Genomic DNA, 25,369 nt, shown 5'->3' on the forward strand with positions numbered 1-25,369 from the left:
CCCGGGACCCTCTTGGCCTGCTCTATTAAAGATTCCCTTTTCTCTGTTGGGTTTGTTTTGTTTCTGAATTATGTTTGAATGAGTTTTAGATCTGCAGGCAAGGAATGATAAATACGATCCTTCTTCTGTCTTCTTATTTTGCTCTGAGGCAGTGTTGTGAGGTCAAGGTAGGGTCACCATGATGTCCAGGGAGGGGAACGTGCTGACTTTTAGCTGGAGTTCTGGGCTCATCCAGATAATTGGCAGAACTCCGACTGCAAGGCTCTAATCTTCAGCATCGTCAACAGTAAAAGAAAAGGCACCCGAGGATCCAAGTGCTGGATAGATAGATATGCCAACACTATAGGAGGTACTGACTCACCAGAGTAGGTGGCGCTTATCCCTTCACTTCCCAAACACAGAAAGACTGTCAAACAATAAATGGGGAGAGAACATGTAGGCATAGGTTCTCTCCCCATCCAATCTCCGACCTGCTGCCTGATAGGAGTGATGTCACTGTCACTCTCTGCAGTAGGAGAACGGATTGGATTGGATAGCAGAAGGATGATGTTGGTGAAGTAGAGGGCTGGAGGGAAGGATTTTGTTCTCATCCCTCCAATGGCAGCCCAGTATGGGTAGGAGGAGGATAGTAGGGGGGAGGAGTTTGTTCTCTTAGTTGCCAAGTATACTGTAGTATCCAGGACCTTGTACAGACTGGCGGTGGGTTTCTGGTGTTCTGAATTCCAGTACCAGGCTCTGACACAGTCCATGTCATGGGAAGGTATTGGACGGCTCCCTCAGACCCACAACATGGGCCTGCTAAGCGAGTCTGCGCACAGAGATCCTCTAACAACGAGTGTGTACCCAGGGTGAAGGACTTCCCTTCTTCATTCCACTTGGTGTCCTGGAACATATTACTTGACCAGTAACATGGGAAGAAGGTGAAGGCTGCCTTCATTACCTATTTCATTAAAGCGGTTGTATAGTCTTCTTTTTTTTTTTTTTTTTTTACCTACAGGTAAGCCAACATTCCCCTTGCAATGAGCCGCTGATTGCAGAGGTGCATGCACACAGGGGATTCTCGGCATAAGGCCCGGCAGACGCCGGACTTTGCCGGAAAGAAGTCTCCCGCGCGCATGTATGGGAGTGACAACATTGCGGCTCCAGCCACTCACAGCGCTGGAGCCGCGATACCCGGAAGATACGCTGAGGGAAAATGTCATCTCCCTCGGCGTGGACCGGCAGAGATACCGACGCCTCATTCTAAGGTAAGTATTTCATAATGAGCTAGTATGCGATGCATACTAGCTCATTATGCATTTTCCTTTACAGGTGGCACAAAAAAAAACAATGTTTTTGACTATACAACCGCTTTAGTGTTCTTACCCTGAAGGGGTTAATCTATTTTTCCACATTATATACCGTGTTTCTCCGAAAAAAAGCCCGGGTCTTATATTAATTTTTGCTACAAAAAACACACTAGGGCTTATTTCCGGGGTAGGGCTTATTTAATAACTGCATTAAAGTGGTTGTAACCCTAAAAAACAGTTCCTTTTAAAGCATGATAGATAGCACAGTGCATGTGCTGCATCATTTACCCCTCTTCATGTTCTAAAAATCAACCATGAATAAATCAATAAGAAATTAAAAAGTTCCTGTGTCACCCCCCCACCACTCCCCCCATGCCACTGTCAGGTAAGAAGTCAGTTTAATTATTTAAAAAAAAACATCTTGCTTAAAGTCCTTATCAAATACCTTTTACAGCTCCCCTGGGCATTCACGTGTGATCTGCTCTTCTTCTCCGAGATCTCCGCTGACGTCAGCCCGCTCCGTGTACTGCAGAGGGAGGGGCCGCATACATCAGTGGGGGGGAGAGGAAGAGAGACAAGAGCCGAGATCCCGCTGATGTCAGCCCGCTCCATACACTGAAGATGAAGGGGCTGCAGACATCAGTGCGGGGGAGAGGATAAGAGAGAAGAGCCGAGATCCAGGCAACGTTAGCGGGGAGGAGAAGATGAAAGCCGAGATCCTGCTGACGTCAGCCCGCTCGTACACTGAATAGAAAGGGGCTGCAGACATCAGCCGGGACGATAAAAGAGGACCTCCAGTGTCTGTAAAACATATAATTAAACCGTAATAAACGGAGACACTGCACCAGTATACAGTAATGGATTACATTTTTTTGTGTGAACTTTGATAGGCCTTATTTTCGGGGTAGGGCTTATATTGCAGCCCACCCTGATAATTGCACTAGGTCTTACTTTCGGGGTAGGGCTTATTTTCGGGGAAACACGGTATGTGTGTGTGTGTCATCATCTGCTGGAGATAAAAGACATCACAGTGGATGGAAGGTATTGACATATCTATATTGCGTACAACTTTTAACATTTTTTTCCAAGCATACAGGACCCCAGGACCCCCTTATCAGGCATGTGACTCGTCTCATCTACACACGGTTCCAGCCGGAGGTCGCTTCAGTGCCCACTTATAGATACAGCCATCTCTACAGGAATGTGTGCATTGGGAATATTGCATTGGAGTATCTTGGCTGGGATTGACACCCCATATGATCCTGTATTGCCACCTTGATAATATACTTATTGATCACTAACATTGTTTATTAACCCTGTATGCATCATGTACAGGACAGACACATCGCTCCATCTGTGGATAATATAACCGTCTTGAGCCCTTTCTATGCCCCTACTGTACACATCACCTATATAATGCCTTTTGATTCTGATAGACTGGAGATCCGATACTTCCCTATAGAACACCAGCCAGAAACGTAGATCAACCCGAAAATCACATTTCAGTAATTCCACACTTATCCCAGTTTAAGATTCCAGATTCTTACAGAGCTGACCCCCCCCCCCCCCCCCCCTAGACTGTGGATCATAAGCACCAAATTACCAAAGAGCTGATCTCCCTGGGCAGCAGGATTCTCCCCTGGGTACGACCGGACTGGAGACATCCCTTCTTCAAAGCTGACTAAGATTTCTTTGGATCCTGGCTCCCCTGCTATCAGACAGTGCCGGCTCACACTAAGCAGATGGGCTAGGCTGAACCCCCGGGTGGGGTCCAGCTCTCACGGCTCCCTGGTGAAATCAGTGGCTCACATTGAGCAGCCAGGCTAGGTAAAATTTCTGGACGGAGTCCGGATCCTGCAGCTCCCTCCTGCATGCAATCAGCGGCAGGCAGTGTTGGCTCACCGAGTAACCAGGCTAAGCTAAACCCCCAGCTGGTGTCGGATCTGCAGCTTCCCTCTGCTATCAGTGGTAGACAGTGCAGGCTCACACTGAGTTGCCAGGTTAGGCTGAATCCCCGGTCGGAGTTCGGATCCCCCTGCAATCAGAATTAATGCTGGTTCACACCGAGCAGCTAGTGGTGAGACAGGCTGCCGGCAGCGAGTGGGGACATACATCAGATGCAGAGCAGAGTTGTTACTCCCAGCGCAGTCCGTTCTGAATAATGTGTCCGGGTCTCCGACAGATGGAACCCCCGGACACATCATTCAAAAACTGGACTGTCTGGGTGAAAACCGGACAGGTGGTTTTTGAATGATGTGCTCGGGTTTACTTCTGCCACAGACCCAGACACATTATTCAGAACGGACTGCACCGAGAGTGGGACGGACTGCACCGAGAGTGACATCTGATGGCCCCCCCCCCCCCCCCTGACGGCAGCTTGGTTCAGCAGAGCACAGTGTCAGTGAATCAAAGCAGGAACGTGCTGATCTCAGGCCCGTAGAAAGTTTTTATTATGCTCTGTAGATGGAGGAGGGAGGGGGAGAGAGTGGCTGGGAAGGAGGACAATTTCGAAAATATGTGGAGTGATCGAGGGGTTAGGAGGATATGTGCAGGGGCGGGGCTTTGGCAGAGGGAAGAAATTCTAGACGTGTGGGTTGGATTTGAAATCTGACAACCCCTCCTAGCACTATCTCTCTACCTTCTCAAAAGCACCCCCAGCACAAATCTTACCCCCCAGCCAATACCCTCCCCCCCCCCCCCGCACTATTATTATAATAGAGGTTTTATTAAGCGCCAACAGTTTGCACCGCGCTTTACAACATGGGGGAAGACAGTACACCTACAATACAAATCAATACAGAGGGATCCGAAAGCAATGCTCGTTAGAGCTTACAATCTGGAATTAGCCCTCTGCCCACACAAAGCACCTCACCAGCACATCTCTGACACCCCCCCCCCCCAGCACATTTATGATCCACCCAAGCGCCCCCCAGCACATATGCGACCCCCCTACCATCCCCATTGCTCTAGCCCTCTCCCTCCCCCAGCACATTACCCCCCTTGTATTAGCCCTCTCCTCTCTCAAAGCACCCCCCCCAGCACATATCCGACTCCCCCCACCCCCATCTTTCACTAGCCCTCTCCTCTCCTATAGCGCCCCCAGCAAATATCTGACCCCCCTTGCTAGTTTTAACTTTCTCCCCTCGCAAAGCCTCCCTATTTTACATATCTGCCCCCCTCCCTGTAAGCACTAGGATTCTCCCCGGGACATATCAAACCCCCTGCATTTTGCACATAAAATATTTCTGACTAAGGATGAGCTCTGGCGTGTTAGCATAGTACACGTGCAGAGCCCGCCAGAAAGTGTGCACCACGGCGCTGCGCTAATCACAGCCAGGGAGACACACGTGTACTATGCTAACACGCCAGAGCTCATCCTTATTTATGACCCCTGTATTCCATGCATAGGACTCAAAATTCAGCCTCCTGCACTGTTTGCTATGGCGAGCTATGTGCCATATTACTACTCCCTTGCAGGCCACCAAAAGTGCAAATGCTAAAGTGTTTGGGTTTGACTTCAATGGCAATCCCACTTTTTTTTTTTAAAAAGCCTATGGCGTGCAAAACACACCCAAAAACCCCAACCCGGTGCCAACAAATATTTGCACACACACACAATGGCAACCCCACACTATATATGATATATATCATCATCTGCTGGAGATAAAAGCTGTCACAGTGACTATGAAGGAAGAGGAAGGACATGACGGGGGTTACTGGGTGTAAATACAAAATAATATCTTATTACCTCCTCTGCTGCCAGTTCCAGCAAATGTCTCTTTGTTACTTCCTCCCGGCTCACCTCTAACCCGGAACTTCCTGTCTGTACCTGGCATCACTTTCTGTCTTCCATAGGGGCTTCCTGTCTTAGTAGAAGTAAGATCACCACCTTGTGGAGCTCAGAGGAACTGCAGCCAGGAGAAACATACTGTGAACACGGCCTTATGCTCTTATCTACACTCCCACAAAGGGGGATAGAAATATATTACTATTAAAAAAACACTGCAGCGCAAACAGAAATGACAATATTAAATGACACTAAATAAATGAATGATGAGAACAATCCATGATCTTCACTTAACCACTTGCCGCCCGCCAATGACATATTGACGGCGGCAAAGTGGTTGTAGAATCCTGACTGGACGTCATATGACGTCCTCAGGATTCTGAGCCGCTGGGCGCCCCCGGGGGTGCGCATCGCGGCGATCGTTGTTGGAGGCTCTTTACCACGTGATCAGCCGCGTCCAACCACAGCTGATCACGATGTAAACAGGAAGAGCCGTTGATGGCTCTTCCTCACTCGCGTCTGACAGACGCGAGTAGAGGAGAGCCGATCGGCGGTGACAGTCTCACTAGAAAGCGTGGGGAGAGGTTTGTTTACATTTACCTCTCCCCGTTCACAGAGCTGAAGAACGCAGAGAGGTAAGTGTAAACAAACCCCTCCCTGTGCTTCCTAGTGAGCCTGTCACTGATCGTCTGTTCCCTGTCATAGGGAACGACGATCAGAGACGTCACACGCCCAGCCACACCCTCCTACAGTAAGAATCACACATTAGGTCACACTTAACCCCTTTAACGGCCTCTACAGGTTAACCCCTTTACTGCCCGTGTAATTTTCAGTCATCAGTGCATTTCGCAGTCACGATAAAAAAAAAAAAATCGCTAATCGCCGCCATTACTAGTAAATATATTACTGGGTAAAACTATCCCCTATTTTGTAGACGCTATAACTTTTGCGCCAACCAATCAATAAATGCTTATTGCGATTTTTTTTACCAGAAAATGTGTAGAAGAATACGTATCGGCCTAAACTAAGGAAAACATTTTTTTTTATATATTTTTGGGGGATATTTATTATAGCAAAAAGTAAAAAATATTGTTTTTTTTTCAAAATTGTCGCTCTATTTTTGTTTACAGCGCAAAAAATAAAAAACCGAAGAGGCGATCAAATACCACCAAAAGGAAGCTCTACATGTGGGGAAAAAAGGACGTCAAATTTTGTTTGGGAGCCACGTCGCCCGACCGCGCAATGGTCAGTTAAAGCGACGCAGTGCCGAATCGCAAAAAGTGGGCTGGTCCTTTAGCTACAAAATGGTCCGGGGCTTAAGTGGTTAATGAGCGTTTCGCAATACGAGCGATGTGTATTTTTTTAAATCCTGACTGGGTTTGCAAGTGTTGTCTCGCAAAACGAGCAGGATTCAAGCCACAGCGGTGGGAGACGACAGCACGGAGGGGGGAGAAGACAGAACGGAGGGTAGAGAAGACAGCACGGAGGGGGGAGAAGACAACAAGGAGCACGGAGGGGGGGGGGAGAAGACAACAAGGAGCACGGAGGGGGGAGAAGACAGCACGGAGCACAGAGGGGGGAGAAGACAGCACGGAGGGGTACAGTCAGCGGTGATCAGTGCGGCTTTGGGGGGGTTACAAGCACCGATCACCGCTGTATAACTTTAACAAAAACAGCTGAACAGGGGGCAGATCAGTGAATGTAACTCCCCTGCTGCACCGATCACCCTGACTTCCCAGGTATCGGCACTAGGACATCCCTAGTGATAACCACAGGAAACCATTGTATGAAATAAAATACGGGCAATATTCGTCACGCCTGGGTGTATGCTGCTCACATTTGTTCAATGGATTTAAAAAAAAGAAATAAAAAATAGACCTCTAAGGTTTACATCACAAAATGTACTCAGCCAATGAGAGGTAAGGATTCCATTTTTATTTATGTTTCTCCTGCTATCAATGGCCAACACGGTACAACACTTCATCCATGTCTTTGGTGATCTCTGATCTCCTTATGAACTGTTTCTTACATGATGAAGATCAACCATGGAGTATATCTGAGGTGTATATCAGGGTGTGCTTCTTCCCCACATGTCCAGCAACATTCATTTAGAAGACATTTCCCGCACTCAAGGCACTAATACACCTCGAGGGTTGTGTGGGACCCCCTGATGTACAGGAAGACAGGACTTCAGTGAGGAACATTTCCCTCACTCAGGACTGGAATACGGCTTCTCCCCCGTGTGAGATCTCTGATGTTTATCAAACTTGGACTTCTGTGAAAAGCATTTCCCGCACACAGGGCAGGAATACGGCTTCTCCCCCGTGTGCGATCTCTGATGCATGACAAGTATTGATTTTTTTACAAAACATTTCCCGCACACAGAACATGAATAAAGCTTCTCACCCGTGTGCAGTCTCTGATGATAAATAAGAGTGGACTTCTCTAAAAAACATTTCCCGCACTCTGAACAGCAAAAAGGCTTCTCCCCTGTGTGAGAACGTTGATGTATGGCAAACCGTGATTTATATAAAAAACATTTCCCGCACTCAGCACAGGAATACGGCTTCTCATCTGCATGAGACCTTTGATGTGTGAAAAGAGTTGATTGACGTCCGAAGCATTTCCCGCACTCAGGGCAGATAAATGGCTTCTCCCCTGTGTGAGAATTTTGATGTGTGACAAGCTTGGTTTTTGTTTGAAAACATTTCCCGCACTCAGAACAGGAATATAGCTTCTCGCCTGTGTGCTGTCTCTGATGATAAGTAAGAGTGTACTTCTCTATAAAACATTTCCCACACTCTGAACAGCAAAAAGGCTTCTCCCCCGTGTGAGTACGTTGATGTCTGACAAGATGTGATCTATATAAGAAACATTTCCCGCACTCAGGACAGGAATACAGCTTCTCATCTGTGTGAGACCTTTGATGTGTGACAAGAGTTGATTGACGTCCGAAGCATTTCCCGCACTCAGAACAGGAATACGGCTTCTCTCCCGTGTGTGATATCTGATGGCTGTCAAAATTGCATTTCTTTGAAAAACATTTCCCACACTCAGTGCAGCAATATGGCTTCTCACCTGTGTGAGATTTATGATGTTTCGAAAGTGTATACTTGTTTGAAAACCATTTCCCGCACTTAGCGCAGGAAAGTGGCTTCTCACCCTTGTGAGTTTTTTTATGCACATTAAGATGGGATTTAAAACGGAAACACTTCCCACACTCAGTACAGGAAAACCTCTTATCTGTTGGACGGACGCCACCGTCCCGCACAGTCTGAGGTTCCTCAGGATAAGAGGAATACGATGGTCCGGCACCGTCCCGCACAGTCTGAGGTTCCTCAGGATAAGAGGAATACGATGGTCCGGCACTGTCCCGCACAGTCTGAGGTTCCTCAGGATAAGAGGAATACGATGGTCCGGCACCGTCCCGCACAGTCTGAGGTTCCTCAGGATAAGAGGAATACGATGGTCCGGCACCATCCCGCACAGTCTGAGGTTCCTCAGGATAAGAGGAATACGATGGTCCATCTACACTGTGTGGTGCCGGATGGACATTTGAGGTAGTCGGGTTTTCTCCTGGACTATACTGTGTGATGTCCTCATCTTCTACTTTACAGTCTGGAGACAAAGTGAGACAATCCTCTGAGGTTTTCCTCATCTCCCGTCCATCTACTAAAATAGAAATACAAAGATTATTACTAGACATGAGCTGATTGGTTCCCCTAAACCAGGACCCCGCCCACATCAGGCAGCTTTGTCTCTGAGGGTCTTACAATTCCCCCCTCAAGGTAACTAGTAAATGGGTCCTCTGATCTCGTACCAGGTCATTTCTTTCCTATATTTAGCGCTACACTGACTTATCCCATTTGTATCATTAGGTAGGTGGGGTGGAATCACCTATATGGTTTTAGCTTGCAACCCAGTTTGGTTATCTGGGTGACTGCGCAGATTGATTTTTGGGTTATTAACCAACGAGAACTGTCCTTTATAGGAGTGACAGTGATGAGGGGATTATAGGGCGAGTGTCCCCACCCCCTCTATCACTCATTGATATCTTCCCAACACAAGAAGTCCTGCACTTCCGTATTTAGTCTTGAATAACAGCGGAGCTGAGCCCCACCAGAGGTCAGAGAGTGAGGATGGGGGGAGAAGAACCAAGATGAAGACTGGACTCATCCTGAAGACGACCATCATTGGGTTATTGACTCCTCCCTCATTATCACTTTCTGTTTAAAGTTCCAAAGTGTGAGGATGATATCACATTATTATCAACATGTAAAAGTCTGTGCTCCAATCAAATCCTCAGATATAAAATGACCAGCTGGTAGAAAATGGGTGTAACAAAAGAGAATACATATTATGGCCCGGATTCACATACATCGGTGCATATTTATGCCGGCGTAACGTATCTAATATACGCTACACGCCAAAGCAGCGCAGAGAGGCAAGCACCGAATTCACAAAGCACTTGCCTCCCAAACTGCGCTGGGTTCACTCGGCGTAAGCCGTCGTAGGTGGAAGTGGGCGTGAGCCATGCTAATGAGGCGTGACCCCATGCAAATGATGGGCCGAGTGCCATACAAGTACTTAAAACGAACGGCGCATGCGCCGTCCCGTGGACGTATCCCAGTGCGCATGCTCAGAATCACGTCGGAACTACTCCCTAAGATACGACGGATCACTGCCTACGACATAAACGTAACCTACACCCAGCCCTATTCACGTAATACGTAAACAATGTAAAATACGACAGCTGTGTTCCCTGGTCCATAACTTAGCATGAGTTGAGCCTCCTATATGGGGAATAACTTTACGCCGGACGTACGACTTACGCAAACCGCGTATATTATGCGCCGGGCGCAAGTACGTTCTTGAATCAACGTATTTCCATATTTGAATAGGAAATCAATGGGAGCGCCACTTGCGGCCAGCGTAAATATGCGTCCACGATACGCCGGGGTAGGAAAGTTACGTCGGTCGGATGAAGCTTATTTTCAGGCGTATCTTGGTTTCAGAGTCCGGCGCATAGATACAACGGCGCAAATTTACACTTACGTGGCGTATCTCGAGATACGTCGGCGTTAAGTGCTTTGTGAATCCGGGCCTATGTTTATATAGCAGTGTGTAGAGGGGAGAGAGAGCAGAAGTCAGGAGTATTTAATGTACAACATATTGTATATAGTGAATGTATTTACTATTAATGACCCACCTGTGCTGATCTCTGTAGGAGTGTCCTCCTCTATAAATGTCCCCGTTATTCCATCCTCCTCCATAGACTGCTGATCATCCCTCACATACGTCTCTTCTTCTGCTTTAACCTCAAATTCTATATCGATTGGATCTTCACCCTAAACCAAGAGAATGAAAGAAACGTCAAATTTTATATTGTGACATTACATATAGAAAAGATCCACACATCATCTCACAAGTCCATGTCCCAGATGTTCCGTTCAACCAACCTTGTAATGGTGGGGGATGGTGTGATCTTCCTGTGTGGAATCCCGGGAATACAGAGGACCTCCCCCTCCCAGAGACTGCTGAGCTCCACTCATCGACATCTCTTCTTCTTCCTCTTTAATCTCAGCTTTGATGTCTTTCAGTTCCTCATCCTAAACACCAAAGATAATAGAAATATATGTGTAAAACAGAACAAGAGATTACATAGAAGAATGTCCTCTCATAGCTTAGAATTCTGTTCTAGTTGCTCACTCCCACCTACCTGATGATGGTAAGGGATGGTGTGACCTTCCTGTGTGGAATCCCGGGAATACAGAGGACGGGGACATCTCTCTGGTGGGTTCCCATTACTGGATCCATCTGTAGGAAACACACACACTGACTGAATACATTGTTTCTATGTGTTTATCAGATGATGGGGGATCTAGGTGGAGCCTCCGTACTGCTCTCTCCTTTACAATAAAGTCTCCTCTTACCCGGTGATGTGAGGGGCGGCTGATTCTCCATCTTGACATGAAAAGCTTCATTGACTTTAACTGGCACTTTAATGGCACCCTCTTCTGTGGACTGGTCGCCTCTCTTATATTTTTCTTCTTCTGCTTTAACCTCAACTTTTATATCTACCAGATCGTCACCCTAAACCAAGGGAATGGTTGGCAGATATAAGGTTTAATGATACTAGACCACAAATAAAATATTTTTTAGGGTTCAAACTGTCTTGCATTGTTGAGTCACGTTCATGTTCTAGATGCTCCAACCAACCTGATAACAGCGTGCATAGTTGTGATCTTCCTGTGTGGAATACAGAGGACCGAGACATCTCTCTGGTGGGTTCCCATTACTGGATCCATCTGTAGGAAACACACACACTGACTGAATACATTGTTTCTATTAGCCGGATTCACAAAGACTTACGCCAACGTATCTTTATATATGCCGCGTAAGTCCATGGATGCGCCGTCGTATCTATGCGCCGTATTCACAGTACAAGATACGCCTGAATTTTGGCTTCCTACGACCGACGCAAGTCTCCTACGCCGTCGTATCTTGGGTGCATATTTACGCTGGCCGCTAGGGGCGCTTCCATTGATTTACGCGTTGAATATGTAAATGATCTAAATACGCCTATTCACGAACGTACTTGCGCCCGTCGCAGTAAGCTACGCCGTTTACGTAAGACGTACGTCCGGCGTAAAGAAAGAAAACCAAATAGCTGGTCTAAGTCGTGTAGGGTATGGACGTCGGAACTGCCGTCGGATTTTACGTTGTTTGCGTAAGTCGTACGTGAATGGGGCTGGTTGTAGGTTACGTTCACGTCGTTGCCATTGAGCCGCCGTATCTTAGGGCGTAAATTCGACGTGATTCTGAGCATGCATGCGCATGTGCTGTTTGTTCGGGAATTCATTTACATGGGGTCACGGCTAATTTTAATACAACACGCCCACTACCTTCCTAATTTTAATTAGGCGGGCTTACGCCGGCCCATTTACGCTATGCCACCGTAACATAGGGAGCAAGTGCTTTGTGAATACTGTACTTGCCTCTCTATGTTACGTTGGCGTAGCGCATATGAGATGCGCTACGCCCGCACAGAGATACGCTGCTCTCTGTGAATCTGGCCCTATGTGTTTATCAGATGATGGGGGATCTAGGTGGAGCCTCAGTACTGCTCTCTCCTTTACAATAAAGTCTCCTCTTACCCGGTAATGTGAGGGGCGGCTGATTGTCCATCATGACGTCCTTGTAGAGATTCCCGGCACCGCTCACCTCTCCTGTCAGAAGCTCCATCATCTTCTTGGTGACTTCTAGAATCTTTTCCATGTTGTGTCTCTCGGGTTTTAGGGAGTCCCATGGAGGCACTGTGATGGTCATATGATCACCTGACTTCAGAAGAGGAAATCTCTGTATTGGAGAACCAATAGGAATATCATGTTAGAATCCCAGAATCCTCCTCACCTCTCTGGTCAGGTCTGTGTTTTATTAATAGAGATGAGAGTGATGTCATGTGACCTCCCAGAATCCTCCTCACCTCTCTGGTCAGGTCTGTGTTTTATTAATAGAGATGAGAGTGATGTCATGTGACCTCCCAGAATCCTCCTCACCTCTCCCGTCAGGTCTGTTTTATTAATAGAGATGAGAGTGATGTCATGTGACCTCCCAGAATCCTCCTCACCTCTCCCGTCAGGTCTGTGTTTTATTAATAGAGATAAGAGTGATGTCATGTGACCTCTCAGAATCCTCCTCACCTCTCCAGTCAGCAGGTAGATGATCTCCAGGGTGAGGTTTAGGATCTTCTCAGTCATGTGACTCCGGTCCTCCTCCATCCTCATTGGTCCCATCATTTCATCTATACAGATCTCCTTGTAGACGGATAACTTTGGGAAATGAAAGTAAGAATTATCTGGATGGTATTGGTCACACAATAATAGGGTGTGTGTGTGTGTGTGTGGGGGGTGGTAATAGGAGGGTTGGCATACATTTAAGAAATACTGCCCCCATGTGAACACATTTAGTTTTAACTATTTAGTGTTTGTTACATTTTCAAGGTCCCGGGACCCCCTTGGCCCACCGGATCAGAAATTCCCTTTTCTCCGTTTTTAATTAGTTTTAGATCTGCAGACAAGGAATGATAAATACGATCCTTCTTCTGTCTTCTTGTTTTGCTCTGAGGCAGTGCTGTGAGGTCAATATAGGGTCATCATGTTGTCCAGGAAGGGAAACTACCTGCATTTTGACAGGAGTTCTGGGCTAATCCGGATAATTGGCAGAACTCCGACTGCAAGGCCCTCAACTCTGACAGCCTGCTGACTGACACTCTCTGCAGTAAGAGAAGAATGCTGTTGGTGAAATAGAGGGCGATTGGGGGGGCAGCCCAATGTGGGTAGGATGAGGACAGAAGGGGTGAGGGGTTTGTTCTCTTAGTTGCCAAGTATACAGGACCTTGTACAGAGTGGCGGTGAGTTCCTGGTGTTCTGAATTTCAGTACCAGGCTCTGACACAGTCTGTCATGTCATGGCATACTTACCAACTGTCCCAAATTTCCCGGGATATTACCGGGATTAAGAGCATTTTCCTGTTTTTTTGCGATTCCCGGGAAATGTCCCACAAAATCCTTGTATTCCCGATTTTCACCGCCGCCGCTAGAGGTCAGCGGCCAGCGGAGACAATGTCGGTCTGCCTGTGTAGTGTGTGGGAAGGGGCTGGGGGTGGGCGGTGCTGCAGCTCAATTTATATTGGCAGCCACCCGGTAGCTCTGCCTATTCAGGTATACTCAATCGTGTTGTTCTTAATGGCGGCGGAGAGAGTCTCCACTACTGGGGAATGCCTGATGTAAGGGGGGGGGGGGGCTCCACTGGGTATATCTTAGGGGGGCTCCACTGGGAATACCTGATGGGGGAGGGCTCCACTGGGAATACCTGATGGGGGAGGGCTCCACTGGGAATACCTGATGTAAGGAGGGACTCCGCTGGGGACGCCTGATGTAAGGAGGGACTCCGCTGGGGACGCCTGATGTAAGGAGGGACTCCGCTGGGGACGCCTGATGTAAGGAGGGACTCCGCTGGGGACGCCTGATGTAAGGAGGGACTCCGCTGGGGACGCCTGATGTAAGGAGGGACTCCGCTGGGGACACCTGATGTAAGGAGGGACTCCGCTGGGGACACCTGATGTAAGGAGGGACTCCACCCCTTGTTCATCTCAGACTCTAACCACACCCCCTTTGAGCCACGCCCAATATTAGTGAAAGCCACGCCCATTTTCCCAGCGCTGCACATTTTAATTTCCCCCACTACGTCACACCTACAAACTAATCCCCCGCCCACTAATTATAATAAGACTCCGCCCACAGACAAAAAAGTGTCCCCTATAAATGTTTTTATAATGTTGGGAAATATGTCATGGGAAGGTATTGGACGGCTCCCTCAGACCCACAACACGGGCCTGCTAGGCGAGTCTGCGCACAGAGATCCTCTAACAACGAGTGCATACCCAGGGTGAAGGACTTCTCTTCATTCCACTTGGTGTCCTGGAACATATTACTTGACCAGTAACATCGGAAGAAGGTGAAAGCTGCCTTCATTTCCTGGCAGGAGTTTTGAGTGGAATGGAAAAAAAAGTGCAGGTAGGAGGGCCCTAATTGATTAAGAGCCCCCGCTCCGGCTTGGAGGCCCCCTGAGCCCTCTACAGCCTCCTCTTCCCTCAGAGCTCTGAATATTGACTAACCCCTCGAAGTCCTTCAAAATCACCATCATCTCAGAGGCCCCCGGAGTCTTTAACCCTATTACCCCCTCACAGCCTCTCAGGACCATATTACTAGAGTTTAAGACAATGCTTCGACCCCGTAAGTGGGGGAATGTGTGTATCATCATCTGCTGGACATAAAAGACGTCACAGTGACTATGGAGGAAGAGGACGGACATGACGGGGGGGGGGGGGTGTTACTGGGTATAAACAGAAAATATGATCTTATTACCTCCTCTGCTGCCACATCAAGCGATGTCTCCTCTCTACTTCCTCACAACTCACCTCTAACCCGGAACTTTTCTGTCTGCACCTGACATCACTTCCTGTCAGTACCTGACATCACTTCCTGTCTTCCATAGAGATTTCCTGTCTTGGTAGATGTGAGGTCCCCACCTTGTGGAGCTCAGAAGAACTGCAGCCCCGATAAACATCTCATTGTGTGCTCTCATCTCCACTCCCAACAAGGGTTAAAGAAATATATTACTGCCTAGTCCAGCCTTTCTCAGCCAGGGTTCCTCCAAAGGTCTCTAGCAGTTCTCTGAGAAATTAACAGTTTCCGTTTCTCAGTGAGGATGAGCTTCGGGTTTGGGTTGACCATAAGTTTGACCCAAACCCAAGCTGTCACAGTTCATCAAATAGGCAAACTAAATGGTCATATATGGCCAGTGCACCCACTCACCTCCTGTTTAGAGCTAATTAGCTTCCTAGCTAGACCCTCTCCTCTTCTTCCATGTCTACTCTGTCAATGTTAGTTCTTCACAGAGACAGGCTTAGGAAAGTCATTGTCTTCTTACTCTAGTGGCAGTGTTGGACCACTGCAACTTGTTTACTAAAGTGATTTGGTACCTTTCTCTATCCTGCCCTCCTGTTTAGAGCTAGTTAGATTAGTACTAGATAGCCTCTTTTCTCCTTCCATGTTCCCTCAGTCAGTGATAGTTTTTTTTTATAGAGACGGGGCTTAGGTAAGTCATTGTCCATACCTCCCAACTTTCTGAGTTGGGAATGAGGGACACCTATCAGCAAAAGTATGCAGGCATAGGACACACACCCTTGCCACGCCCCCTTAAAGGAGAATTGTTAAAAAAAAACCAAGATTGGTTAAACCCACAAGAGCTTTTTTTTACCACTACTATTCCTTTATATTGGCTTTTGGAATTTACAAATGCAGCAATTTAGAAATCGGATGAAAGGTTTAGCACTGGGAAACACTTTTTGATAGATAGAAAGTGCATTTTATATACAACTATATGGATCAGACCAAAATGAGGAGGAATGAGGGACAGAGGGACATTGCTCCAAATCAAGGACAGTCCCTCGAAATCAGGGACAGTTGGGAGGTACCCTTCAAAAGACTGAAAAAAATAATCCTCTGTACTGCAATTGTCTGAAGTAATATTGTATTGAATTCACCTTCAGTGTCTTATTGAAGAGTTAAGCTGCCTGTGGATGGTGCCAAGCCAGCAGATGACCATAATGGCAGGACAGACTGGGTCTAAGGAAGTACGTTAATGCATGAAGCAGCATAACCACAGAACAGGTGGGGATAGCACTGAAATAATTTCCCAAACATGGCCACTGGCCATATCGGGCAATGATGTCACCACTATCCCACCCCTTTTTGTGCAGCGGATGACAGCTCAGAGAGCTGTCATTCAGATAGTGGTACCACTGTGTACCACATACTCATTCATGTGTGGGGGGTGGTATCTGAGGACCCCCTTATTGTTAAAGGGGGCTTTCAGGTTCCAGTAAGTCCCCCGCTCAAAGACCCCCATTACCACCAGCCAGGGTTCTGGAAAAGAGGCCCTTGTCCAAATAAACATGGAGACAAGTTGTTGTGCACGGGGTGTCCACCCTGACATTGCACCCCCCCCCCCCCATGTTGATGGCATCGTATGACAGGAGGGGGCAGACCTGCACTGTGTACACTTAATTGTATATGGTAAGCTCCTGATCACTGCCCTCTATATGCTGGGCTGTATATGACATGTTTAGGATTAGGTTCCTGTGGGCTTCATTCAACAAAGAAAAAGAGAAAGTTTTCTGACTTGTTCTCCTTTTTTGAGTATGGACTATGCTGCACTTGATATATCGGGATGCTGCCACTAGAGGACAGTGATCTGAAACATTTTCTCTTTCTCAGGCCTTTACAGTTGGAGAAAGGTTCCAGCACTTAGTTTCATTTATGTCTCTTTGGGAGGAAGGAGGCTTCGCCTTGGTTGGCAAAGGTGCAGCTTCGAATACCCTTAGTAACTGTAGGAAATGTAAATGTTTGTGTGTATATTTTTCTATTTTTGTTTTACAGGTTTCTTGATCATCTATCAAGACTGTTGGAGAATGGGGCAGGCTAGATAGACAGGCATTTCTAATGTCAAATGTACCACTGTGAATATTGTAAAAAAAATATATATTTTAATATTCTCTTTATCCTTTCTCTTTACTTTACTGTCAAGTAGATTCAGGTAAGGTGTTCAGGATAGAACATCATTTTTGTTCCGACACTGGGGACAGTGTCTATTCAAGTGGAGGGAGTGTGTAGCGCCTAGTTACTTTTCAGAACCGGTGCTAGTGTAAATTTAGAGGGGGGTCAGAGAGTTAAGTGACTCTGACCAGGTTAATCTGTTCAAATTTTGAAGCCTCTGTCTTAGCTTTGGCTGTACTGTGGGTTCATGCTGTCGTTTCTGGGGTGCTGATCACACCCCAGGCCGACAGGTGGCAGCAGTGGAGTCAAGGATTTTGGATAGTCCTTCCCAGCAGCCTATCAGCAGGAGGTTTCCTCGCTGTGCATGCTGGGAGGGGGTATTTGAGGCAGGCGCCATTTTCTTGGGTCTTCTTCCCGTGTGGCGCCCACCGTCAGAGTAGCCATACCACTGCACCCTGGAAAAAATGGCCTTGTGCGTGTTCCTGGTTCTGGGACCACGTTGGTCCAGAACATTTGAGCTGCGGCTGGGGCCCAGTGATGCGACTGAGTCCCCAATCTGAGGAGGACCTGAGCATTAGTCCTATTAGAGAAAGCTGTTCGGTGGAGAGTCTGCCTGAGGAGTACCAAGAGAGGCTGGTGTTCCAAGAGGGTCTTGACTATCCACGGGAGACCAAGGAAACCGGGTACTGAAAGGCTAGACGTTGGTCGCCTATCAGTCGGTAACCCGGAGATCCGGGTGTTGAATCTGTCAAGAAGGATTCTGTACCACTACTATCTCCATTATTTTCAACCATTGTGAGGGTCTGTGGCAGAGACTTAACCCCATGTCCGAGTGACATTTTGGTTGCCAGGCTTGTGAGAGAGGCCTGTCCAGGTGCGATATACCCAATCTGGCTGGAGTGGTGAAATAGAAGTTGTCGTTGGAAGTAGGACTGTTTCCCATCTATATACACCTAAATCTGTTATTCTTCATTTTACTATCTCTTCATTCTTCACCAAGTTCTACTGTTTTTACCCAGCTGGGTAATAAAAACACAGAAAAGACACCTGTTGTGTGGACATTCCATTTACTACAACTCTCATCAAATACCCTAGATGGCGGAGATACACAAGGTAACATGCCACCCAAAACAAACCAGCAGCTCCTTCGGGGGTAAGTGCTACAGTTGGTTTAATGAACTAATGTTCTCTGATGTCTACTGTAGTGATAATTGTATGAGTATGATATCCCAGGTATTTTTTATGAAGCCGTGCCTGACGAAGGAAACTAAGGGGGTTGGCCTTGTAAAATGAATAGTTGGATGAGTGTGAGAAGCATTTGCCGAGCCGTGACAAATTCTGTCCGTAATGTAATGAACACAGTCATTTTATTTGATGGTCAGCGCCATCTACTGGCCTGATGTGGTACTTTCCCTGGAATACCTTCATCAGCAATACGGCATTATGGCCACTAGGTAATAACCATAGGATATCATTGTATGAGATAAAATACGGGCAATATCCGTCACGGCTGGGTGTATGCTGCTCACATTTGTTCAATGGATCCAAAAAAATAAAAATAAAAACTCTAATTATCTGCGGAGGTGTACACCTCAAAATGAACTCAGCCAATGAGCGGTAAGGACTCCATTTTTATTTTTCTCCTGCTATCAATGGCCAACACGGTACAACACTTCATCCATGTCTTTGGTGATCTCCGATCTCCTTATCAACTGTTTCTTACATGATGAAGATCAGCCATGGAGTATATCTGAGGTGTATATCAGGGTGTGCTTCTTCCCCACATGTCCAGCAACATTCATATACAAGACATTTCCCGCACTCAAGGCACCAATACACCTCGAGGTTTGTGTGGGATCCCTGATGTACAGGAAGACAGGACTTCAGTGATGAACAATTCCCTCACTCAGGACAGGGAAGTGGCTTCTCCCCCGTGTGAGATCTCTGATGTCTGTGAAGACTGGACTTCTGTGAAAAGCATTTCCCACACTCAGGGCAGGAATATGGCTTCTCACCCGTGTGCGATCTCTGATGTTTGTGAAGATTGGACTTTTCTGAAAAACATTTCCCGCACTCAGGACAGATAAATGGCTTCTCCCCCGTGTGAGACCTCTGATGTATGACAAGTATTGATTGTTTTACAAAACCTTTTCCACACACAGAACAGGAATAAGGCTTCTCACCCGTGTGCAGTCTCTGATGATAATTAAGAGTGGACTTCTCTAAAAAAGATTTCCCACACTCTGAACAGCAAAAAGGCTTCTGCCCCGTGTGAGAACGTTGATGTGTGACAAGACGTGATTTATATAAAAAACTTTTTCCGCACTCAGGACAGGAATACAGCTTCTCATCTGTGTGAGACCTTTGATGTGTGACAAGAGTTGATTTAAGTCCAAAGCATTTCCCGCACTCAGGACAGGAATGAGGCTTCTCGCCCATGTGTGATATCTGATGGCTGTAGAGATGGTATTTCTCTGAAAAACATTTCCCGCACTCCAGACAGGAATACGGTTTTTCCCCTGTGTGAAACCTTTGATGTGTAACAAGAGTTGATTTAAGTCCGAAGCATTTCCCGCACTCAAGACAGGAAGGCGGCTTCTCTCCCGTGTGTGATCTCTGTAGGCCGGAGAAATTACATTTCTTTGAAAAACATTTCCCACACTCAGGGTGGGAATACGGCTTTTCCCCTGTGTGAGACCTTTGATGTGCAACAAGAGTCGATTTACGTCCAAAGCATTTTCCACACTCAGGGCAGGAATACGGCTTCTCTCCTGTGTGAGATTTATGACGTATGGAAAGTGTGTACTCAGGGCAGGAATGTAGTTTCTCACCTGTGTGGGTTCTTTTATGCACATAAAGATGGGATTTCAAACGGAAACGCTTTCCGCACTCAGTACAGGAAAACCTTTTCTCTGCTGGAAGGACGGCACCGTCCCTCACAGTCTGAGGTTCCTCAGGATAAGAGGAATGCGATGGTCCGGCACCGTCCCGCACAGTCTGAGGTTCCTCAGGATAAGAGGAATATGATGGTCCGGCACCGTCCCGCACAGTCTGAGGTTCCTCGGGATAAGAGGAATACGATGGTCCGGCACCGTCCCGCACAGTCTGAGGTTCCTCAGGATAAGAGGAATATGATGGTCCGGCACCGTCCCGCACAGTCTGAGGTTCCTCGGGATAAGAGGAATACGATGGTCCGGCACCGTCCCGCACAGTCTGAGGTTCCTCAGGATAAGAGGAATATGATGGTCCAGCACCGTCCCGCACAGTCTGAGGTTCCTCGGGATAAGAGGAATACGATGGTCCGGCAACGTCCCGCACAGTCTGAGGTTCCTCAGGATAAGAGGAATACGATGGTCCGGCACCGTCCCGCACAGTCTGAGGTTCCTCAGGAAAAGAGGAATATGATGGTCCATCTACACTGTGTGGTGCCGGATGGACATATGAGGTAGTCGGGTTTTCTCCTGGACTATACTGTGTGATGTCCTCATCTTCTACTTTACAGTCTGGAGACAAAGTGAGACAATCCTCTGAGGTTTTCCTCATCTCCCGTCCATCTACTAAAATAGAAATACAAAGATTATTACTAGACATGAGCAGATTGGTTCCCCTAAACCAAGACTCCGCCCACATCAGGCAGCTTTGTCTCTGAGGATCTTACAATTCCACCCTCAAGGTAACAAGTAAATGAGTCCTCTGATCTCCTACCACATTTCTTTCCTATATTTAGCGCTACACTGACTTATCCCGTCTGTATCATTAGGTAGGTGGGGTGGAATCACCTATATGGTGTTAGCGTGCAACTCAGTTTGGTTATTTGGGTGACTGCGCAGATTGATTTTTGTGTTATTAACCAACGAGAACTGTCCTTTATAGGAGTGACAGTGATGAGGGGATTATAGGACGAGTGTCCCCACCCCCTCTATCACTCATTATCATCTTCCCAACACAAGAAGTTCTGCACTTCCTTATTTAGTCATGAATAACAGTGGGGCTGAGCCCCACCAGAGGTCAGAGTGAGTGAGGACAACCAAGATGAAGACTGAACTGACCCTGAAGACTACCATAATTGGGTTACTGACTCCTCCCTCATTATCACTTTCTGTTTAAGATTCCAAATTGTGAGGATACTATCACATTATTATCAACATGTAAAAGTCTGTGCTCCAATCAAATCATCAGATATAAAAAAAAACTTCATCAGGGAGGTTTTATTACAACAATACAGGTTGGGTGAAGCTAGGATCAAGTGACGTTGCCTCCCACCGAGGTCGGCCATCTTGTTGGTTGGAAACATCTCTGCTTTTATATTGATTCACATGCAAGTTCTTTCTTCTGTATGGTGATGGTGTATTTTGGAAACTGTTTTAATAACCCCCCCCTCCCTTTTTAAACATACTGCACCATGAGATGTCTATCTGCTTTGTTGACATTATATATCTCACAGAGTTTCTGTCATATGGAGTCTATCGGATGTGGAAGGAATTCTTTTGGCGTTTGATATCGGAGTGACCTGGAGTAGTGATCTTGTAACGAGCACCAGTGACCACTTTATAGGGTGGTCCACCGTTTACGGTAAGAGGCAGCGTGTGCATACCCGCAGGTGGAGGATTCCTCACAAGATTTCTTGTTCGCCATTTGAAATCGCAACATCTGAACTCTTATTATGAACTTTATATTCTCCTTTAAAACACCCTTTTTTAGCACTGCACCTTTTGTTTTTTAATGTAACCATCTGCTGCCAGTATATTGTGTAAGCTGCTTGTTATTTGTAAACACAGGTTTAGTGTTATTTTTGTATATTGTATATAGTGTAGGGGTCAGGAGGATGTAATGTACAACATAGAGTACATAGTGCAGGGGTCAGGAGAATGTAATGTACAACATAGAGTATTTAGTGAAGGCGTTAGGAATACATAAAGTACAATATAAATTAGATAGTGAATGTATTTTCTATTAATGACCCACCTGTGCTGATCTCTGTAGGAGTGTCCTCCTCTATAAATGTCCCCGTTATTCCATCCTCCTCCATAGACTGCTGATCATCCCTCACATACGTCTCTTCTTCTTCTGATTTCACCTCAACTTTTATATCGATTGGATCTTCACCCTAAACCAAGAGAATGAAAGAAACGTAAAATGTAATATTGTGACATCGCATATAGAAAAGATCCACTCATCATCTCACAAGTCCGTATCCCAGATGTTCTGTTCAACCAACCTTGTAATGGTGGGGGATGGTGTGATCTTCCTGTGAGGAATCCCGGGAATACAGAGGACCTCCCCCTTCCATAGACTGCTGAGCTCCACTTATCAATATCTCTTCTTCTTCTTCCTTTTTAATCTCAGTTTTGATGTCTTTCCGTTCCTCATCCTAAACCCCAAAGATGATAGAAAATATGTGTAAAACAGAACAAGAGATTACATAGAAGAATGTCCAGTCAGAGCTTGGAATCATTATTTAGGTACTCATGCTCAGTCCCACCTACCTGATGATGGTGATGGATGGTGTGACCTTCCTGTGTGGAATCCCGGGAATACAGAGGACGGGGACATCTCTCTGGTGGGTTCCCATTACTGGATCCATCTGTAGGAAACACACACACTGACTGAATACATTGTTTCTATGTGTTTATCAGATGATGGGGGATCTAGGTGGAGCCTCCGTACTGCTCTCTCCTTTACAATAAAGTCTCCTCTTACCCGGTGATGTGAGGGGCGGCTGATTCTCCATCATGACGTCCTTGTAGACATCCTTGTGTCCTTCTAAATACCCCCACTCCTCCATGGAGAAATAGACAGTGACATCCTGACACCTTATAGGAACCTGACACACACAATGATACAGTCACCATCCAGACACACCCCTTGTCTGTTACTGGATAATGTCCCAGAATTCCCAGAATCCTCCTCACCTCTCCTGTCAGCAGCTCCATCATCTTCTTGGTGACTTCTAGAATCTTCTCCATGTTGTGTCTCTCAGGATTTAGGGAGTCACATGGAGGCACTGTGATGGTCATATGATCACCTAATTATTAACTTAATTATGCCAACCGTGCTAAAGCAGTGATTCAAAAAACAATATAGAAACAAATCCACAAAATGTGTCCAATTGTGTATAGGATGTGCACCAGTGTTTCAATTAAAACAACAACACCCAGTTCAGTGCAGTGATAGGATTAATCGATGTAATCACAAACACACTCCTGCTTCACAGATGGGGGGATCTCCTCCACACAGACACCGCTCATGAAAAGGAAAGGAGACAGCTCATTGCACAGATGGTATGGCACCAAAAAGAAACAAACAAAAGATATTCCTCTAGAATGGCACACTCACGCTACCGCCGTTAAAACAAAGCATAGATATCCAATGCACCAATCCTCCATAGGGCCGCTCAGCTGATGTTGCATCTACTCATTCGGATCCACTGTCCGTCCCGCTCGTAGCTCCTCCCCCACGCGTTACGTCAATGGTCACTTGACTTACTCATGGGTCACTCAAACCCATGAGTAAGTCAAGTGACCATTGACGTAACGCGTGGGGGAGGAGCTACGAGCGGGACGGACAGTGGATCCGAATGAGTAGATGCAACATCAGCTGAGCGGCCCTATGGAGGATTGGTGCATTGGATATCTATGCTTTGTTTTAACGGCGGTAGCGTGAGTGTGCCATTCTAGAGGAATATCTTTTGTTTGTTTCTTTTTGGTGCCATACCATCTGTGCAATGAGCTGTCTCCTTTCCTTTTCATGAGCGGTGTCTGTGTGGAGGAGATCCCCCCATCTGTGAAGCAGGAGTGTGTTTGTGATTACATCGATTAATCCTATCACTGCACTGAACTGGGTGTTGTTGTTTTAATTGAAACACTGGTGCACATCCTATACACAATTGGACACATTTTGTGGATTTGTTTCTATATTGTTTTTTGAATCACTGCTTTAGCACGGTTGGCATAATTAAGTTAATAATTAGCGCAATATTTTATATTATACACATCTTTACTTTGTTTGACCCACTACCAAATATTTTTGCAGCTTTTTATTATTTGGTGATTTATTAATGTTATAATTTTTGAGTATTTAATTTAGCGCTGTAGTTATTTTTTACATATGATCACCTGACTTCAGAACAGGAAATCTCTGTATTGGAGAACCAATAGGAATATCATGTTAGAATCCGAGAATCCTCCTCACCTCTCTGGTCAGGTCTGTGTTTTATTAACCACTTGCCGACCGGGCCATAGCCGAATGATGGCTACAGCACGGTCAGCTTTTTCTGGGAGGATGTACAATGGACGTGCACCCAAGAATGTCCGTGAATGTTGGGTCCTCCGGACCCAGCGCATCATGGAGTGGAGTAAAGGGCCAATGACAGAGCGATCACTTGTCAACAAACCAGCGTTATGTCCAGTTCAGCTCCTCCCCTCTCCTCACACCGATCAATATAGTGTGTGAAGAGAGGAGGGAGTCGGTGGAGCAGTGCTTGTGGGCTGGATCAAAAGTGCCCACAGCACTGATCTATGCCCATCCATGGCTCATCAATGCCCATTCATGCTCATCCGTGCCACATCAATGTTCAACCGTGCCACATCAGTGCCCATCCGTGCCACATCAGTGCCCATCCGTGCCACATCAGTGCTCATCCGTGCCACATCAGTGCTCATCCGTGCCACATCAGTGCTCATCCATGCCACATCAGTGCTCATCCATGCAACATCAGTGCCCATCCTTGCCACATCAGTTCTCATCCGTGCCACATCAGTGCTCATCCGTGCCACATCAGTGCTCATCCGTGCCACATCATTGCTCATCCGTGCCACATCAGTGCTCATCTGTGCCACATCAGTGCTCATCCATGCCACATCAGTGCTCATCCATGCACCATCAGTTCTCATCCGTGCCACATGAGTTCTCATCCATGCACCATCAGTTCTCATGAATGAGTGGCAATGCCTGGATGTTTTGGTCTTGAACCTTCATGGGACCTTGTAGATAATTTTTTGAACATCCCTATACTGGTTGTGACTGGCTGCCATGGTGACATTTGCTCAGCTCGCACTCTAATTATTATTGTTTGTTATTTTTCATTAATTTTTTGACTACCAGTTAAAAATACCTTTTGATATCTTTCTATTTGGTTATTTAGCCAACAATACTTGTATTTTGATTTATTGT

General features: G+C 46.5%; 2 protein-coding genes across 2 annotated transcripts; both read right to left on the bottom strand.

The window, feature by feature from the left end:
• Positions 1-1,583: 1,583 nt before the first annotated feature.
• LOC120910556 (gastrula zinc finger protein XlCGF17.1-like) lies at positions 1,584-9,267 on the bottom strand. Its single transcript, XM_040322312.1, has 3 exons — positions 9,232-9,267; positions 7,332-8,350; positions 1,584-1,590 (listed from the first exon to the last, which is right to left on the bottom strand). Exons 1-3 carry the CDS (start codon positions 9,265-9,267, stop codon positions 1,584-1,586), a joined length of 1,062 nt encoding a protein of 353 aa, XP_040178246.1.
• Positions 9,268-19,207: 9,940 nt separating this feature from the next.
• On the bottom strand, positions 19,208-20,155 carry LOC120910188 (gastrula zinc finger protein XlCGF17.1-like; the record flags this gene model as incomplete). Its single annotated transcript, XM_040322073.1, has 1 exon — positions 19,208-20,155. A coding segment is annotated over one exon (948 nt), but the record flags the coding sequence as incomplete, so codon positions are not given.
• Between the last annotated feature and the right edge of the window lie 5,214 nt (positions 20,156-25,369).

This window comes from Rana temporaria, chromosome 8 (genome assembly GCF_905171775.1).
Source record: "Rana temporaria chromosome 8, aRanTem1.1, whole genome shotgun sequence".
In the NCBI taxonomy this organism is placed as follows: Eukaryota; Metazoa; Chordata; class Amphibia; order Anura; family Ranidae; genus Rana; species Rana temporaria.

What these genes read in the sequence shown, in the direction of transcription:
- LOC120910556 (XM_040322312.1), bottom strand. Translation starts at nt 9,267, where the DNA reads ATGGTCGTCTTCAGGATGAGTCCAGTCTTCATCTTG. An exon ending in TGAGTCCAGTCTTCATCTTG is followed by an intron (nt 8,351 to 9,231) that starts GTTCTTCTCCCC and finishes GAGGAACCTCAG; the next exon opens with ACTGTGCGGGACGGTGGCGT.